At 37.1% G+C, this 20,692-nt stretch overlaps 1 protein-coding gene across 10 annotated transcripts in view; it reads right to left on the bottom strand.

Annotated features, from left to right (window-relative positions):
* Positions 1–20,692, bottom strand: part of Syne1 (spectrin repeat containing nuclear envelope protein 1) — a 436,344-nt gene that overhangs the window by 146,509 nt on the left and 269,143 nt on the right. For 9 of the 10 annotated variants that reach the window (XM_071612898.1, XM_071612903.1, XM_071612905.1 and 6 more), the window contains 15 exons: positions 19,973–20,310; positions 19,632–19,776; positions 18,638–18,856; positions 17,631–17,890; positions 16,158–16,323; positions 15,480–15,632; positions 13,559–13,711; positions 12,782–12,964; positions 11,735–11,872; positions 8,393–8,578; positions 8,112–8,234; positions 7,719–7,901; positions 6,523–6,666; positions 2,490–2,684; positions 1,366–1,506 (listed from right to left, as the gene is read on the bottom strand). In XM_071612898.1, the coding sequence (XP_071468999.1) occupies positions 1,366–1,506; positions 2,490–2,684; positions 6,523–6,666; positions 7,719–7,901; positions 8,112–8,234; positions 8,393–8,578; positions 11,735–11,872; positions 12,782–12,964; positions 13,559–13,711; positions 15,480–15,632; positions 16,158–16,323; positions 17,631–17,890; positions 18,638–18,856; positions 19,632–19,776; positions 19,973–20,310 (2,727 nt within the window). The remainder of the gene's footprint in view (positions 1–1,365; positions 1,507–2,489; positions 2,685–6,522; positions 6,667–7,718; positions 7,902–8,111; positions 8,235–8,392; positions 8,579–11,734; positions 11,873–12,781; positions 12,965–13,558; positions 13,712–15,479; positions 15,633–16,157; positions 16,324–17,630; positions 17,891–18,637; positions 18,857–19,631; positions 19,777–19,972; positions 20,311–20,692) is intronic. The other variant, XM_071612906.1, reaches the window with a different exon arrangement.

Below are 20,692 nucleotides of genomic sequence, written 5' to 3'. Positions count from 1 at the left end.
CTAAGTATATTATATAGAATAAACTTTTTTGAATACAATAAGCAGCTGACTAGAGCCCAATTTCTCTAATTCTAATAACATCTGTGACTATAGGGAAGAATATCTCATCAAAGATGAGTAATATATATTTTTACATCAGAATTTAGAGAACAGTTTGCTATGTTCAGGGTCCCCTGAACTTCTCCTTTTGGGTTGTTCTTTTTTATTTCCTCTTATTACTTCTGTTCTTATTTGTCCAGTGTTTACCTCTCTCTCGAGGGTAAAGTCTTTGTGCATGGGGTCACTGCCCCATCATCTGTGCCAAGCAGGTGCTCAGAATATATTTGATGCAGAATGAGTTAATAACTTTCCCAGAGCTATATTGATTTTTACCAAAAAAACTGTATTATCTAAAGGTTTTGCCAATTTTATATTCTCTTTTAATTGGGAGGGGAGTTCTTTTGATCACAGAAGTCTCTGTTGGAACGTTTCTGTTTTAAAATAAAAATAATATGATTATTTATAGTATATCCTATAAAACATTTGCTTTATTTCATGCTTTTCCTTGGTAATACATCTCTACTCTTTTGAACACATACATAATTTCATAGTAACATGATTAAAACTATTTTTAATTGTTCTGGCTAAAAAATAAGTTTTAGTTAACATGCATTAAAGGTCTGGGTTACTGTAAAAGTACTTTTTTTAGTTTTATCCAATATCGCTCTTAAAATGTTTGACATTTAATTTAGTATAATCTATTTTTACAATAGTAAATGCTAAAACCCATCTCATACCAAGATATTAGCCTGATTTTATAGGAAATAAACTGTAAGATTATTGAAAGATAAGAAAATTAAAATCTACCAAGCATTCCAAACTATATCCTGGAAAAATATCCCTTAAATTTCTTCACAATTAGGGAATTTAAAAAGTATAACATAAGGAACAGAAGTTTTCCATAATCAAAATCTGAGCTAGTAAATATCAACACTATGTTCAATGAATGTTAACATAGCCATAGAATTATGTTATTTTACAATAGTGACAGAGACTTTTCATTTTCTGTTAGGATGCAGTACCCCATTGCACATGATTATTAGTAATAAAGGCCATCATCTCTTAAAAGAGACCTTCCCAGGTTGTAATTTGTATGACCTAGTTTTTACTTATATCACTGTCAATGGCCCAGGAGAGGAGATGACATACTGGGCCAGTAGTCTCACATGACAATCATGGTTTGTGGGACTATAACACCTAATGGTGAGGCCCCAGAACTAAATGCAATGAAATCCAAGCTTCACACCCACAGTCTAAGGAAGAGAGAGAATGGAGTACTGCATCTGCCCAGAGCTCACAGTCAGGGGAACACCAAGGGGGAGGTACCTGGTTAACAGAAGCATCTGTATTAGCCACAGGTGAAGGGGAGCGACAGGCAGGTGGAGAGGAAATCTCACTGTTGGTTCCCTCCTCCCCAGACTCCTCAGTGACAGGTGACAGCAAAGTGTGACAGCGACCTGCAGTCATCTGCCACATAAAATGTATCCCAGAGGACATGAAAATCAGTTAGCTATGTTAACAAAAGATCTGGCCAGGCACAGGTCAAAACTAATAATTATATAACAAAGGTTAGAATGACTGAGACTCCAATTTGCATATTAATTCTGTGTTAGTACAGGAATGAAAGATGTATACCACATTCAAGAGTTTTGCTAATTAAAAACTTAATTTTTAAAAAATTTTGTCTTTATAAAAGACTTGAAAAATCACAAATCCTACAAACGAGAAAAGGGCCTTTCATGACAACTCACGTTCCAAATGTCCTAGGGAGATAAATGCATCCAAAGTAGCATATTGTTAAATGGACTCATATATGTTTATACATTACATAGGAGGGGAAATACACAGCACCATAAAACACTGACATTACCAAAACAGTCAATGCATTTTAGATGAATGCAAAGTCCATGGGAATATCATGATACAAAATAGAGATTAATGGAGTATTTCTTTTAATTCAAAGCTAAACATTGAAATTTCTTCTTTTTCTCATAATAATTTCTCATCTAAATTTATACAACAAATATACGCATACATCTAATCAACTAGTTAGCTTGGAGAACATCATTAAAAATACGTATCTTATTTTTCCCATCCTTCAGGACACCAGAACACTATACAGAGGATTTTTCTTTTTCTTTTTTTAAAAATAAAGCTCAGAGCCTCTCAGTAGTATTGCTCAATTGTAAATAAATGCAGGGCAGATCTTGGAAAGGTGAAGTAATTCAGCAGCCTCAAGCAAATAGTTTCATTTCAACAGGCACTGTTGACAGTGTCAAAGACTGGCTCAGGCCCAACTGTAGTCAAAAGGGAGTTAAGGAAACTGCTCCTTAATTGGAATCTGCAAGATCTAAAGCTGATCCCTAAAATAAGCCCTGGGAATGCTCTGGGAACAGCACCTAGGCTCCCCTCCAAAGGGAAAAGCCGGTGGGGACTGACCCGATCCTTACCATGACCACAGAGGGGTGGGTCGAAGAGGCGGGGAGGAGCTCCCCGTCCAGGTCCTCGGTGCCTTCCGCCAGCCCCTCCACCTCGGTCACCGTCAGCAGCATGGTGGCGTGCTTGGCTTTCATCGTCAGCATCTTGCACTTGGAATTCAACGAGGCGATCTGCTCCTGGTAGCCCTTGATTTTCTGCGCCAGCTCCTGAGAAAACATTTTCCCCCGGTGTTGTCAGAGCAGCATCAAAAGGAAACACAAGCAGTGGCGTTCATCTTCCTGCAGCGCCGGCCAATGGGATGGCAGAGCCTGCGAGGCAGGATGTGGACTGTGGCAGCAGCAGCCGCCTGCATCTCCCCGCCGAGCCCCACCGCGGCCACGGCGCCGCCCCGCAGCACCCGCAAGACGCAGGGAGCCGGCTGCAGGGGAAGGGCTTTCCTGAGAGGCGCTCCCTATGCAATCAGGAACTCCCCACCTTGGGAACCGGAAACTTTCTTTAAAATGCCTAGAGCATCTAAAATTTACCAGATGGTTCAAGCCATGGAAATTAGGTCATGTGATGAATATAACTACAAAAAAAAAAAAAAAAAAAAAAAGCAATGCTCAGCTTTTACCATCCACTGAGCACGTCCAACAGAAATGGAACTGATAGTCACCAAGTTAACTGCCAATCTTTTCCTGGGGCCACTGGGAGTAATTTTGCCTCTAGATAAGATGGATATTACATGGGAAATAATATTTATGCAGATTGAAGTTTGCAGTTTAGTTCGTGTGTTACATTTTCTCTCACTCCACCAAGCCTCAAATGTTTCTGATGCTTCAAGCTAGATTTAAAGTGCTGTTCTAACATCTGTTTTTGAAAAAGAAATTAAGAGAGCTACAGGTTTCTTCTACTAAGAGCTTATTTATTAAGAGCTTTTTGGAATAATATGCTGGATATAGTACCTAGCTCTTAAAGAGGGAATCCACATCCATTTTAGGAGCATGGTAATTCTAAATATTAAAATTAAAACAATACTTTGCTGCTTATTCTTTATTCCTTTTATTTGGTTCCTTTGTCTGAGAAACTTTTAGTGTTTTGCATGGAAAACATTCCATGATAATAAACATCAACCTCTTCAAATGGTAGTGTTTGTATATATATAAGTTCATTCATAGATATGAGTATCTGTTGCACACACACATGCAACATTTTGTTATTGCTGTTGTTCTGTTTCTCTCCTCCTGACCAAAACAGAGTAAAGGGAGAACAAGTCCAGCAGAACTCAGTCAATGACTGTCTTCTTGACTTTTTACAGTGCAGTGTAGGAATTTTTAAAACAAGAGTTTAAAAAATAGAAATCATTACTTTTGTGGCTGCAGATAATTAAACCTAATATACATTTTGAAATTCGTGATTAAATAGCTATTTTCTACATCTAGTCTTGTGGCTTGCACATGGGTACTCAGTAAATGATACATATTATTCCTAGTTAATATGCACCTAGAAGAGATATCTTCCGGCTTACTGCATACTGAGCTTACAATGGCTTGCCCCATGATGGTGAATGTAAGGAAAATTGTGAAGTAGACAAAGTTAGCCTCATACCTTACCCATGTGGTGCCCACATGGCTGGCCAAGCTCTATACTGCAGTACCTGCTAGACAGGTGTGCACATGCTGAGAGCAAGTACCTGTTTTCTAAGGTGAAATATCAGCTGTATTGTAGATAAACCTCAGATGGGTTATTTGTTAAAAATGCAGCTCTGGTCACCACTTCAAATGAGTTTGATTTACTAACATTATGAGAATCTGTTTCACAGTCAACCCATGTGATTCCAGAACTTTCTTCCTTAAGGAAAAACCTGCTTGTATCATATGACTTTTGTGGGTCGGATATTCACGCTATGGCAAATCTGCTGAAATAAAATAGAGTCCTAAAATGTTAATGTGTCATCCATTCTTAATTTGCCCTAGGTATTTTTGGAAATTACTACAAAACTGGGGATTTCAGGTATGGTGGCCTGCAAAGGACAGTAGACCTTTGTGTTCAGGACTGGAGCACATCTTCTATGCTAGGTGGAGAGAACAGAAAGAGTATTCTCTCTTGATTTAAAAGTGTCAGGATCATCCTTTTCAAACCAAATGCAACCTCTGAAAAACTGTATAAAATAAAATGTGAATTCCTTAAAGGTGAATCAATTTAGGAATTTTGGGGGGCTGAAGGAAGTTTTCCATATGGTAAAGCAGATTGACCTTAAGATTGAAATTCAATTAAAAGCAGACATAGAACCAAGAAAACAAATCCTGGTCCCAATGTTGACATTATCATCACTTGACCTTTCTCCATTCAGCACTTTCCTTCCTGTGTTTATTTTATACATTCTATGAACTTCACACAGGTTCAGGTATAAAACCTCATTATTTTCATGAAATAATATATAAAACATTTTTATAAATATGTTCCCAATCACAAAACTGGCAAATATCCACATGAATATTTAGACTTGTGAGGAGAAAGTGTGACAAGATGAACTGGCTCCTGGGCGGGGAGCCAGGAGGACATGGTCTGTGTTGACTATGGAGAGCTCACTCTGTGGCCTTGGGCAAGTCATTGACTTTCCTGTGACATCATCGTTTTTCTTTTGCAATTTGTAGACTATATAGTTTCTGCTACAGCGAAAAAGTCATGGAATTTGTAGTCAAAGACACTGGGTTTGAGTCCAGTTTCAATGAATAAAAAGCTTTCTTATTGGTGAAAACGTTTTTAAAGAAGCCAATCCTCACAGAGTTAATCTTTTTTTTTAAAGATGTAAAAATTTTTAAGTTGTTTTTGAAAATATAAAACAAAAAATCTTTGGTAATAATAGTAATTGTTATTCCAAGGCAAGGCATTAAAAATATTTTCAGGATCATATTAAAATAGCTATTGTAACACAATTTTGCATCTTATGAGATAGGAATAGATTTGAGATAAATTTGTAGTATATAATGTAATGTGCACATCATAAATAGGTTCAAGAATTTGCATGTTTTCTTTTAACCAATGCTTAAGAGAAACACAGAAGAAGTCTACAGTTGTAGAAGCAAATATAGTTGGGATATTTATTTAAGTTATTTTGGAAAATCATACATAAATATAAGTGATTGGTATACTATGAGTGTCAAGAAATTTCAAAATCACATTTAGGAATGGGCATGGAAAGATTTTCCAAGCTTAAGAGGCAACATTTGAGTCTTCTGAAAATCTTACTATGATATTTGGTTTGTTAAAACTGTTGTTCTTATGGTAAAGTTAAGATAGAGCAGACAGAAGGATAAAATGTCTTAGGCACAGGGAAATAAGTCACCCAAATTCATGGTGCTAAGAACCAGCCCCCAAGGGAAAGAGTGAACTTGACCCATATAGAAGTTAACTGGCCAGGAAAGGAAATGCACTGCTAAGTGTAATGCCTCAGTCACTGTAGGGCTAGAATCTCTGAGGTCTGCATGAAGAGGGTTCAGGGCCTAAGGTCGTCACGATGCTGAAGGACAAAAAGGAGGTGTATTTGAAAATGGAGAAAAGGCTGACTGGCCCCATCTAAAAATTAGCAAAACGAATGACATAGACGATTTTCTGATTTTAGTGAAAGGAACTGAAATGGCTGATATTTTAAAGGGCAAACAATTTTCTTTTTAATATGAAATACTTTTTTTTTAAGGGTGAACAATGCAGCAAAGCATTTGCATTGTTGTTTCTTGTGGGCTTTAAAATCAGAAGCAGACTGTGTTTTCAGATATAAATATTTAGTGTATTAACTTGTATTAACTGTTTTGGGTGCAGGAGATAGTGTGTCCTGGTCAATAACTGTCATGAACAACACAGAGGCTGTGGACTCAAGGGGCAGACTTGTGCTACTGGGTCAGCAAAAACTGCACTCAAAATGCAAAGACAGCCAAAGCTGCTGCCCAGGAACTGACACATTGTGTGCAGACACGGGAAAAAAAAAAAAAAAAGGCATTCTCTTCTAGTCCCCAATCAAGCCAGTGTCCTCCCCTTGGTGTTTGGCCACCACTTCCATCTCACCTCGTGCTGAGAAATCTGGGCTTGCAGCTCCTGGATGTTGCTGGTGGCCACAGGTTTGTCCTCAACCTCTCCGTGCGCTTCTTCTATCAGTTGCTGGAGATGCTTCATTTCTTGCTCATATTGCTCATACTGCACAACAGCCTCCTTTAGAAAGGAAAAAAATAACCAACAAATGGTTTTCTTTCTCTATTAATAATTGAGTAAGTGACTGTACCACTGTCTGCAGATGATAGTGTTGACTTCTGTCTCCTTGTGTTTCTAGGGAACACAAGAAGTGATGGGTGAAATCCCTAGATGGTCCAAATTCTCAGGTATTTTCAAGTTTTTTTTTTCCTCTAAAGGCTATTTTAAATAAAGAACAACTTGTGTAGGAATTAATAGTGGAATGAATAGAATAAAAATAATTGATTAATCAGAATTTTCTTTCTTTTCACATTTTCCTGAAGATTAAAAGTAATGGTGAGAAGGTAGAAGCAGCATGTAAAATGGAATTGTTTCATTTCTCCATCTGAGAAATACTGAATAACAAGTAAGACACTCAGCTAAAGGTTGCAGTAGGGAATTAAAATATGAATTATGCATGACTTCTAACCTCAGGAATTGAATGTCTAAGGAATTACAAAGAAGTATAAGGAGCAAGGATAGCTGATCAAATGGACCACTAGAGATTTTAATGAGAGGCTATTTATGCAATTAATGTCCTTTTTATGGTGGAAAATGCTATTTTTCTTATTAGGTGAAGAGATTAAGAGTTAATGCTTGGGTGTGCTTCTTAAGCAAGAAAATGAATTTAATGAATCAATAAACTGAAATATGAAAAAATTCTACAGCATATGATAACAGTAAGTCCATATTCCTGGTTCTGGGTGATTCTCAGGTGAATAAAAGCCAAAAACTATATCGTTGCATACAAAATTAACCTACACAAGTTGTTCTTCATTTAAAATAGCCTCAAAAGATGATTTTCACCCAAAGATATTTTTACAGTGCCTTCTCAGGCTTTTGTGGGTGATCCAAATAATAGCAGTTTAATCTCCTTGTTTTATATAATCAAAACAGTCTGTCAAATTTAACATTCTGGATGTGTTTGGATGGCTGAACCCACACAATGCTAAGAAAAGCAGCCCATGACTCATCCGCGATTGCTCTGTGGGCATGGGCACCACCGTGGAGCCTGGGGGCACAGCTGCACCTGCCTGCATGATGTTGCACTGCTGGATGGCTGTGTGCTGCAGCCGGCTCGCCTCCTCCTGCAACCGCAGAGCAGCGTGGCAGAGCGGTAGGCTGGCCACCACGTCCTCGGGGATCCGGAGAGCGCTCTGGCAGAGCTGCACAGCTTGCACCTTCGGTTTTAGTGACTCCATCTCAGATAGCAAATGCTGAAAAGTCATAGTTCAAAAATTTAATGTTCCCATCATTTAGTGCATAAGCAAAAGACACGGACTGAATTCTAGACACAAGTTATAAATGTGTATGTTTTCAAATAATGCCTCTAGTTCTAAGACCATAACTGAATTTAGAAAGTAGTTTGCCTGGCTCTTTTTGAAATATAGGTCATCGCCCACTGGCCCTGAAGTATTTTTGCTTACCTGTCGATGAGACAGTTGTTCCTTGAGACTCAAACGCCCAACTTCTGGAGAAGTTAGGGTGGTCTGGGCTTGTTCCAAAGCAGCTTGTAAGTTTTTCAGCTCCGCTTCAAATTTTTTCATATCCTGGAGAGTAAAATCCATTTAAATACCAGTCTATTGCACTTACAGACCAAATTCCTAAAAATAACATCATAGTCAAGAAACAACATCACCATCTTTCCACAGTGGAAATACCATTTTTTCGTGATAGATTTTTTTTCTATTTATTTTTTTGTTTTTACCTTGGCTGCATCTTGGAGGTTCTGCATTCGAATTTTGATCACCTGCCGCAACTCCTCAGTCTCCCGTCCCAGTTCCACCACTTGCTGAGACATCTTTTCTGTACAGTATACACTAGAGAGGTACTGCAATTTCTCCGTCATTGCTTCCAGATCAGTGTAAATTTCTTCAGACTCTTCTAGCAGGGTCTAGAGTGAATTGCCAATATTTAAGATCATTGGCAGGTAGGCAGGCAGAGGGTCAGTGACTGACACGGTGCAGTGTGGGAAGGAGTAAGGAGAACTAAGTGGAAATTTATACTACCTGCAGGCAGCACTGTGTGGTTCTCACTGCACAGCTACCGTGCAGTAACATTCATATTCTACAGATAAATTCTGGATGCATATTGCCCGAAGACTTGAAAACATGACAAAAACATTACAAATGAAAACTCTGAGCACCTATGTTAAGTGAGACAAGATAGAAGTGGACTTGAAATATCAAGAGGCACTCATCATCCAGGATGGTGTCATCTATTGGGACTAACAATAATACAAGTAAATATTTCATGCACATACATATATGCATACAAATATGCAATAAATGAGGAGAGTGAGAGAGACCAAATGTTGAGAGATGCCTCAGGTGAGTTGTGCTGCAACTTGGTGGAAGGTTGGGAGAAGGCCCCACGGAAGAGTGATGGAAGAGTGATGTTTGATCTAGGTCAGAAGGATAGCATGTTTTGAAAGAAGGAGGAAGGGAGAGGCATTTCACACTGAGGGAACAGCATATGTGGAGGCACAGAGGTGGATGAGTACAGAATGTGAAGTCACAGCAGGAATGGGGATGGGGTATCACTGTTAGGGGCTAGGTTCCATTTAAAAAAAACGAAGTACGTTTTCTTCCCACAATGAATGTAGACATATGTATTATTAAAAAACAAAGCTTGAAAAATATTGATACTGTAAGGGCGAAAACAAAATATCCTATCATCTCACAGCCCAGAGATAATGTTGAGAGAGAACTGCTGGTCCATGTGGGCATACATATTTTTAGTCAGTTAAAAATTACAATGTACCAATAATTTTCGATCATTCCTTTCACCCAATACTGTTCTCCACAGGTTCAACAAGCCTGAACCCCTCCCTTGCAGACAGAAAACCTGTCAAAGGCTTGGGAGTGACTAGAAGGGAGTCCAAATTCTTAACATGCTTTTCATTATCTGGGCTTTTCTTATCTCTCTGTTCTTATCTCTTATCCCTCTTCTTTCCAGTTCTTCTGCACTAAAAAAGAGCACCTTTCACTCTGACTGCAGGGATTAGAGCAAGACAATGTGTTTCTGTGGAAAACACATTTCACAAGCAGGGTGTGGAGTCTTCCAGATAGCCAGTGTCAGTTCAAACATGTCCTCCTCAGCCAGGCAGTCTGGCCTGAGCACCTCCTGCAGGCCTCTCGGGCACCGGCATCGAGTCCCCTCTCTGCAGTTACCAAGCTGAGTTGTGATGATCTACTTTCTGTCCCCTCCTCTCACTGTCAAACTCCATAGGAGGAGGGACAGGAATGTTCTTTGTATTCCAAATGCTTACCAGAATTCTTAGATTGGGAAAGGACTTTCTAAGTCCTTATTGAATTAAAAAATAAAATAAAAGAATGAATGAGTGTAGGAAATTAAAAAAAAAACTCATGATCTCTTCAAAGATTGCATTATATTATATTGTATGCAAATGTTTATTCAGAAATGTTGTTTGACAGTTAAGTGCTCTTTAGATTCCATTACAGTTATTAATACTGCACAAAATATTTTCTACATTTTGGATTCCAGCCTTAGTAATAAGTCCAAGAATAAATGTCACTACTCTGACCTAATCAGTAGGTCAGAGTAGTGACATTTTGGGTGATCATCATATATTTTGCTAATTGTTTTCAAAATGATTTTTACCAGATTACCAACAGTGTTTGAAAGCTCTTACTTCTTTAAGTATAAACTTTTAAAAAATACTGTTAACTTGACAATTAAACTTCTCTCCCTTCTTTTCTGCTTAAACTTGCATTTCTAGATTTCTAAAGAAGTTGAATATTTCTTTTTTTTTTGTTCTTCTTTTTTTTTTTTTTTTTTTGTCTTTCATTGCTGGGGATTGAACCCAAGTCCTGGCATTTGCTAGGCACGTTCTCTATCACTGAGCTACATGTCTGGCACTTTTTATTTTACTTTGAGACATGGTCTTGATTAATTGCCAAGGCTGGCCTTCAGTTTCTGAACTTCCTGTCTCAGACTCATGAGTAGCTGGAATTACAGCTACTTACACTGTGCTTAGCATGTATTTTCAACGTTTATGATTGAATTGTAACTTAAGTCTTATCTGTTAACATCTAAGCATATCTTACAGAATGATGTAGTTAAGGAGAAGGCTTGGGAGGAGAGTGCAAGATTGAGTAGAGAAGCAAGATTGTGAACACAGGGAAAAAATTAGGACCTGATAAAGCATTCCAGTAAATGACAAATGGAAAAGAAAAGGAGACTAATTTAAAAGATACAAGAAAAATTCTACAATACTTGAGGATATCTGTGTTACCTCGGTTAGTCTATATTTTATTGCAAGATGGTTAACCTACTAGATATCTATATCTAACTCAAGCCTAAGGATGAAGTCATTTCCTGAATAATAACACCAAAAGAAAAGGAATATTTTTGTCACATAACTTGAGAGGAAATGAAGTAATACAACCATGTGATTAGACTCATGATTTGTTCCCAGCTGACCTTGACTCCTAAGGAAAGTCAGATGACTGAGACTTGGCAGAAAGTGAGAGGAAGAAGGTGTGAAAACTCCTACAGACACCTGTACAGCTAGGTTGAGAGCCCTGTTTGCAGATATGTTAAACCATTTGGTCCTCAAGTCTGACATATGAATATTATCTACATCCCCACAGTGTAGGTGAAAAGACAGAATCAACAGAGCCAAAGTATTTTACTCAAAATAATCACACAATCCCAAACAGCAGAGCTTGGTTTCCCCCTCAGTTTGACTATGACGTTTATAATCTTTCCATACTCCACTCTATCTCTTCATGAGGAAGAATTTCCCTGCATATAATTTTTTCAAAGAAGCTGCCAAGAAAGAGTTCTTTAAGGCTGATTGTTTTCGGTCTTGGGGAAAGGGAGATCTTGGGAAAACAGAGAATATTTACTTATATAGTCTAATGAAATCTCACAGGTAGCTACTTTCTGTCAAACCTGAACACTTGTCATTCTTTATCTGGTACCTACCATAATCTTATATCACAGCTCTCTATATTTCATGCCAATCTTGCTAGTTAAGTCAGATGCTCTTTACTACTATTTGAAAACTTTTTCCTAAAGTTACCTGATGCAAAATGTACTGTTCCCGAAGCTGACTTGCAGAATTCCATGCAATAGTTCCATGTACCAAGTCCTTAGCTTTCTCAATCCATTTCAAAATTAATTCAAGCATTTCATTGTATTCTTCTAAATGGGATGCCGCCTGAAAAATCATTAACATCCAGATAACAAATGTAAACTCACCTTTTGAGCTAGACATTAACCTTTGATCTGTCTCTTTGGATACAACAGCCCTGGAGGTTAACGTTTTTTGTTTTTTTTTTTTTTTCTGTGAGACTGAAAGGGATCATGAAAAATCACTTTTAAGGGAATCATGAAAAATCACTTTCCTGTAAAAAAAATCTGTCGAAGGTTTCCCAGAGTCCTCAGGATACAATCTAAGTCCTTCATATGTTGGGATGTTTTTTCTTTTCCTTATTCTCCTCCTCATCTCACCTGTTCTAGATCCTTTCTATCCCTTTTCCACATCTCACTGTATAAGGAGGTGACAAATGGGAATGACAGCATGCTAAACCCCAATATTACAATTCATTGGGTACCAACTCCTGTTTTTAACTTGACCCTGATTATAGAAATAATGCTTAATTGATTTGCAGAAGTATAATCTACCATCAAGAAATTAGATGGATATGCTATCTGACTCTATTAAGAAAAAGTGAACACACACAATAAGTGAATATATTATATATATTACATATATTTTATTATAAATATATTATATATTTTTAAGATCAATGAATTTTGTCCCAAACTAACTTTATAAAACTTGCTAATGGATAATGTATTCATTTTGTTAAGTATTTCTCCAATTTGCAAAATATTTGCCCCCAAAATCCATTTACAGGACTACCTGTGACAGTGAATGTAAAATATGGTTTGATATGAACTAAACATGGGTTCACCTATAAAACCTTGGAACACAAGCATGGTATGAAATAAACTTCATCTTGCATCCTTGCCAATATTACCTTTTCATTTATTTTCAAAGAGAAAGGCAGATGACCGAAGTTTCTGTCTTAGAGCATTTCAGTTACTGGCTTGGAAAACATACCTGGTTGAGCTTGGAGAACCGATTTTCAGCCTGCCTGAGGGTCTGCTGGTGGAGTTCAGTCAGCTTTCCTATCTTGTTGACCAATGGCTTGCCCAGTTGGCTATTCTGTTCCGAGAACTTCTGTACTGCTGCATCTAATTCAATTAACTTCAAATTACAGCCATCCAGTTCCTCTCCCAGCATCTCAATGAAATCAAAATGAAAGATTATTAGATGAGAGAAAATAAGATTCTTAAGAATTTTTAAGATCAGAAGAATATTTTAAATATTTTTAAAGCCAAATATTATAAGTAATAATTTGACTGCAAACTACTCTTTTCTGTTTCTTGGGTGGGGAAGGTGGATCAGGATATGTTGTAATCCTGGTGTTTATTTCCTGAGTGAGAGGGATAACATTTTCCTTCTGCCCCACCCAAATGGATTGGAGTGACTTAACTCATCAACAGGGTGCAGACACAGAATCCACTACCGAAAATAGTTAATTTGCTTTGGAATTTGCAAACCTGTATTCCTAAATTGTCATTTAATTTTTTGGTAACCTTCTCTCTCATACACACATGTGTGTTTACTTATTAATAAGCCCAATTCAGAGATAAATTATGTAAGTAGATTTGTGTTATTACATTGTATAAAATATCTTTACTACCAACTTTTACCATTAGGTTTTAGTGAAGTTTATTGAATTTTTTTCCATATTGACAAATAAAACTGGCTCCAAAAATCTATTTAATTTATTCAGTAGAACCCCTTATATTTCCACTTCTCCTTCCTCCTTACCTTTTGGTCAGCTTTAGCTTGAGCTAAATTTTCAGTTTTTGCTTTCAGCTTCGTTAGAATAGTTGTGAGATCCTTGGCTATCTTCTGAATTTGCCGGCCATATTCCTGGCTCATGGCTTTACTCCGTTCAACTTCTTTCACTTTGTTTTGGATCTAAGTAACCAATGAGAACAGCAAAACTAACCACAGTTAAAATGTAATAATAGATACTAAAATTCTCAAATGATGTTGACTAGGGACATTTCAGGTGGACAGTGCTACTCTGACCTGGACACACTTAATCAAAGCAGTTAGTTGCAAGCTCCCCTGGATTTCAAGTAGACCACACTTCCCACTATCTTCTTGCATTTACCACACTCCTGCTGTTGCAGCAAGAAGATAATCAATGCATGTACTGTGATTCATTGACTAAATATTTGCAAAACACTCATTATGGATGGCTGTGTGGACTGCTGAATCATATCTAATCCACTTACTAACTTTGGTACTTTGGGCCCACAACCTTCTCTAAATATTTTTCTTTATAAAATAGAAAAACCCTTCTGAATAGGGGGAGGCACAGAGATTTGTTTCAAAATAACAAATTTGTTTCAGAAGGTTCTGGTAATGATCTCTTTTCTTAACTTCCCAATTATATCCACATAGTGTAGCATAAAGGTATGTTCAAAGGAAAGGAAGGTGAAGAGACAAATTAACATTACAAATTTCTAATGGATCTCATTGGATTTGATAAAAAATTCATATATTTGCTTAGAATAAAACACTGAAAAGAAGATGGTAAAAAGGAGAATGTCTCCCACATAAAAGGCCTTAATAAAACCTGTTTTTTAGAGAAGAAACACATCACCTAAAGAGTACATGTTAGCATACTTATTTTTTATTTGAGTGATGAAGTATCAGGAAGGTATATTAATAACTATTATAGATAAATGGAGCCAGAGGAAAGGAAAAATTTGAATATTTTAAAAAGATACGAACTAGCCAAGTCATCTTTCCCAATAGACCTTCCAGTGTCTAAGAAATCCAATAGGCCAAATAAATATTCAAATAGAAAATAGTGTGTATTAGTGTAGATCAAAATCATGATGCAGTAGCATTGGATTTTGATGAGATTTTTAAAACACTCTGCCTCTTAAGATTGAATTTTGTGCTGTGTATTTTCACTTCTTGCAGCAGTTTAGATTTAGTGTAAATTTTTTTTCTGTTTCACAGAGAATGGTTTTAACTAAACCTTAGTGACTTTAGTATTCAATCATTAAGACACTCTTAAAATCCACTTTATTTTCACACAGACATTACATGAGGCACTTTTCATGACATGAAAGACTGTGCTCTTTGTGAGACCAAAGATAGAAACCTCCCTTTGGTCTCAGTACCAGAAAAGACTATGTCTTTCTTTGTAAAAAATTATTTTGAAATTTGGACACATGGATGTGTCTTGCCATTCTTTCCTCAATTGTTTGGAAGTTAGGACCAAACTGAAGCCCCTCCTCTTACAGCACACATCCACCAGCATGCGCTCCATTTTCTTTTTCTTTTAACCTTGATTGTTTCTTCCTTCAAATGTCTTTACCTACATCTTGCTGAACTAAATCTACAACTAAAGAGTTCCTGGCACACTGGAGGTATTCAATAAATACTGTTAAACACATGTAGTACACCTTATTTTTTCGTTTTTTTAAGCATTGTTTCAAAACTGAGGGGAAGCAGATAAATTTTCTTTAATAGTGTAACATTGTTATTCATATTTATGATCATCTAATGCGGTTCTTGCCTGTGAGTAAGACTTCTAACTTGGTATCATTGTTGTATAGTAATCTATTATTTAATTCTGTTTCTAAGAAGAAAATCATTAACTCTCATACAAAAGGAATGACCCATAGAAGAATAGAAAGCCCCTCTTCCTTGATGGCAAATGTACCTGCTCATAGATCTTTAGGTCCAGTGCGACTTCAGCTAACTGAAGAGAGATTTCAGAAGGCAGGATTGTGTACAGACCCAAGTACTTCTCCTTCTGTTCTTCAGCCATTTTCTCAATGTTCTGCCGGTGATTTGTGGCTTCTGTCAAGAGGGTCTGAAGAAAAGATTGAAATAAGAAATTTCTCGGAGTCTGGTAAGGACGTTATCATTATGAGTATAGAGACAAGGCTCTCTATTGCTCACCAATAGAATATGATTAAGCTTAGAACTAGAGAAAGAAAAACAAGCTTTCCTTAAAGAAAAGAAAAAAAAAACTGGGCTGGGATTGTAGCTCAGTGGTTGAGCACTTGACTAGCATGTGTGAGTCACTGGGTTCGATCCTCAGCACCACATAAAATAAATAAATAAAATAAAGATATTGTGTCCATCTACAATTAAAAATATATATTAAAAAATAAGAAAAAACTTTCTTTTAATCTCGGAATATGAACTTTGTCCCCTTTTACAAGACAAGCAAAAAAAAAAAAAAAATCCCGTGAAGTCATACTAATGGCCTTTCATATAATTCCTGTCGTAAGTTTTAAATTCTCTATTTTACTATATGTAAGCGAGGGTGTCTAATTAAAATGAGGCCAACTTTTTAGAATGAAGAGTATACAGAACGAGCAGATTTCTCTACCTGCAGTTCTTCCAGCTGAGCATCAACTTCTATTGTTGGATTCCCTAAATATTCTTTCGTTTCTTGAACCCAGGATTTCACAGAATTTATTTGAGTTTCCACTGCTTCTCGATCCTGCAGCTCCTGCTTTGCCAGTTTTCCGTTATTCTTCACTTTCTCCTGCATGCTTCAGAAACATCGGGGGAGAAAGAAGAAGTGGATTGGAAATGAAGGGAACCACCTCATATATGACATCATTTTATGAAAGAGAGAGAGAGAGAGAGAGAGAGAGAGAGAGAGAGAGAGAGAAACCTGGTATCTTTTCTGCAAGTACACTTCCCTGAAACTGTCAGATAATGCTCAGTAGAACTTAAGTTCACACAGGACAGAAGAAAGTGTGTTATCTGAAGTGAGTGATCCATTCCTGGGAAACTTGAGTTGACTTTCTCCCCTGCACTGAATGGCAACCAACTTCCATAGCTAGAGTAGTTTAGAGACTCCTGGACTATTTACCCCCTTGGAAATCTGCTCAAATGGAACAGAATTGTCAGCATTTAAAAGTAGTGTATAGTGGATATTTGTGGCTGTTAGAAATAGCCTTTATGTAAAGAAACATGCTTTGAACATTTCACAGGTATTAACATTAATAATGCCACATTTGAATTCTTTGTTTGAATTAATATAAATTCAGTAAAAAAAAAAAAGTTTCAATAAGTGGTGTCAGATCACCCTGACTTCATCCATGACTGAAAGAGGTATATATATGAGATAATATTAGTTAATATGGGAATTAAATTATTTAATGACATGTTTTCCCCTGGCCCAAGATTGAATCAGGCTGGTTACGTATCATCAAGATTAACTTTCTCCTAAACTCACTGCAGCAAATGGCTATTAGATATTTGGACTTTGGTGTCATCATAGCTCCTAACTCCCTGTCACCCTATATAGTCAAGGAGCTGTCAAACTTCATCAAATCCAAGTTCTAAATAGCTCTCAACTGTTTAGCTGTCAAGCTTTATTTCTCCTAAATCACCCCATCCTCTCTACACCACCCAAAGAGCTCCTTGAATGTGTGTGTGTCCTTCCAAGCTTTCTTACTTATCATCCCCATCTCATGACTAGCTCAGGACCACTTAGTCTTGAGTGTTACTAGAAAGTCTGCTCAGCACTCGCTCTGAAAGTAGCTGCCTGGGCTTTCTACTCCCTTAACAGACTTTTCATAGTTTCCTGAAATGGCTCCTTTCATTCATCTCCATTATCTGGCTGCAAACTGCATGAAAGTAGGCAATGAGCCTGTTTGGTTCACCACTGTATTTTTAAGTATGATGAGAAATGCATTTGCCAGATAGAATATTGAAATACGGAGATAATGGGAACAGATCCCCACATCTTGACTGTGGCATTGACCCCCATCCATACCCAAGTACCCCAGATGACTTTTGGGTCAAGGCCAAGTATAGTAACAGAGAATGAGAGCAGGTTTGCAATTACTTGAGGCACCGATCTTGCATTGCTGTGATCTCTTGCAGGATGGGCGGCTCTTCTCCAGGGCTGGGGATGGCTACATCCTGGAGCATGCTCAGTGCCCGCTGCTGTAGTGTGCCCAAGGCCAGCTGCTGCTGTTCCAACTCCAGTGCGCATGTATCATGGTGTTCGAGAAGGGCCAAGAGTTCTGCTTTTGAAACTTTCTCTGCTGAACTTCCAGGCATTTTATCTTGCAGCTGATCAATCATTTCAGTGGCTTTTTTAACCTAATGACAAATGTACATATGATAAAGTTCAAAAATAAACTGAAAAAAATAGGGTAATTTCAATAAATGCCACATTTGACACTAGTGCATCAGAACACATTAAAGATAATAACATGAACTTTGAATTTCAGAAAATTAAAACCGGAACAATCTTCTTAACGTGAGAGAAAAAGCCACCTCTTTAATTCTGTGAGTAAATTTTTAATCTCAAAATCATATCAGGAACAGAGACTATATAAAATATAGAAAAAAGTTTATTTTTAACAATCCAAACAAATGAAAAACTTCCAATATTTAAATTAACATGAATGGGTACTTTGAGTTATTAAAAAAAAGGCTAAAACACTGAACCCTGCTTAAAAGATGGAAGACATTAAATATAGGATTTGGTGTATGAGTTGACTTCTTGATGATTTTTATGACAGAGACAAGGTATTTTAAATGTATTTTTTCAAGACCAGGTAAGAAAAGAAATGGGGCACAATGTGAGTTGTCCTCCTTTCAAACCGTAATTGCTTCTTGGCTTTCTAATTGAAATAATTTGACCCTGACTTGGGATTACATTGCACATTGAACAATGTGTTTTGTTTCACAACTTAGTTTTCACATCACTGAAAAAGACACATACAAAAACGACTTTTTACTTCCATAATGTCTATTTCAAAAAGGAGCAAAATACTGTTTTCCAAAATACACTCCAAGTGGTAAGGAAAATACTAACTTGAACCCATCAATAATGAAAATTACCTTATCATTCAAGCCCCTCCACTCCTCCACTGCATCTTCCAGAATCTTCTCCTGGTCCTGGGCCACAGCACGAAGGCGAGTCCACCGCTGCCAGACAGTGGTCATTGACCTGCTCAGGGTGGCCTTGCTCGCCTCATTTCCAATTTTCTCCAGTTGGGATGCTTTCTCCTCTAGGGCCACAATTTTCTCACGGAAAGAGTTAACTACTGACTCTAAAGCCTGGGGAAGCAGGTGAGAGAAAAAGACATCAATGGGGGAGAGCATGATTTTTTTAAGTTCTATGGATTTGGGTGAAATAAAAAAAATTACATGCAGATAGATATGTTTCACTTAACTTTATTTTCCTCTAATAGCTCTTACTTTTTATTTATATTTTTGACTGAGTTAGACTGGGATATTTCAAGAGATAAGTATTATTTATTTATTAAGTAAAACATTCTTTTTGCTACTTGAAATGACATTTCTCCCATTTTTCAAAAGCAACAGAAACATAAGCAAATTGGATGGGATATTTTAGTATGCTACAGTCTTCCTTACATCGCTGCTATAGATGAGAAAGGCTCAGTTATGATTTTCTAAAGTTTGTTTGAATTATCCTAAGTTATCCATAGGAAGTTATTTAGTGACATTTATTAAGCACCACATCTTATCAGAAGCAAATTGCTCTGAATTCTTCATAAATCTTAACTATGCACTTGGAACGCAAATCTAAAAATATTGGCAACATTTTTATTAGCTTAAAATTTCTATGGAATGTGGTTGTCTCTTTATTATATTTAAGGAACTCAAGTGAAAAAGAAGATTTAACAATCTGGAATAATCATGGGTCAAAAAACTCATTATAAGGGACTGAGGACACGGCTCATTTGATAGAGTATTTGCCTCACATGCAAAAGGACCTGGGTTCAATCCTCAGCACCAACAAACAAACAAAAACTCATTGTAAATATAATTGAAAGATTTTTTTTAAAAAAAATTCCACCAAGACGCTGACCTTGTGTTCTGACAGTTTTTCTTCTGCTGCATGACTGGAAGAAGTCTTCAACAAAGAAAACCCAGACAATTTCTTTTCTGCATCATTCATCAATTCAATAACCTCTTCCTTTGTTTTCTGGTAATCTTGCCATTGAACTGTACATCTTGAAAGATTTCAACAGAAATCAATAAGCAATGTGAAATCACACATTCCTATGCAGAGTTCTGGTGTCAATATGGCTAAGGATACTTAAGAGAGAAGAATAAATTTACACACTAATGTGTGTCAATAGTATATTACTATTTTCTGTGTGAAAATTCACTTCGTCAAAATATACGGTATAAAACCACTCTAAATACCTCTGCAAGAGGTCTAACTGGGCATGTGAGCCCTGGATGGTCCTCTGGCTCCTCTCCTCCAGGGAAGCCATCTTCTGTGCCAGATCTTCTTTGCCAGTGGGCTTGATCAGTGGGTCCAGCTTGGCCACCAGGCCTTGGAGCTCCTCCAGATTACTGTGGAATTGATCCTCTGTGCTGAAAAACTCCAGGTGGCTCTTGAGATTCTCCTCTGCGCTCTCCACATCTAAACCATTGCCCGCCAGCTGTAACATTTCTTGGGCATCCTCAAGCCAGTCATTAGCTGCTTGGAATACTTGATAATACCTTTGACACTGACTATATATTTCAGTCAAGGTAGCCTGAAAAACAGTAAGCATAAATAGAATCAACTCCCAGTTACAACATGTTTGCAAGAAATAGTTTCATTTTTCCATTTATTTTCTAGTCCTCAGTTTGCAAACATGTGAATAAATGACTTGATTAATTGGTGGAATTTTTTTATAGTGCAATCCATTATTATTCTTTATATACTGTATATTTTCTTTAGAAAACAAGGAAAATATTAGAACTAGCTGAGATACCAACACACATTTCACTTCCATTTATGTACTTATTTACTTTTTTATTTTAACTGCAATGATAAAATTATAACAAGAATAGCAGAAGGCATAACATTTGCACATATTATATTTGCAATTCTATATTATCCTGAAGAAAGTTGTCTTTTACCTAAGTGTTTGG

The sequence above is a fragment of the Marmota flaviventris genome, chromosome 6, assembly GCF_047511675.1.
Source record: "Marmota flaviventris isolate mMarFla1 chromosome 6, mMarFla1.hap1, whole genome shotgun sequence".
NCBI lineage: Eukaryota > Metazoa > Chordata > Mammalia > Rodentia > Sciuridae > Marmota > Marmota flaviventris.
This window is presented reverse-complemented; position numbering and strand designations above follow the sequence as displayed.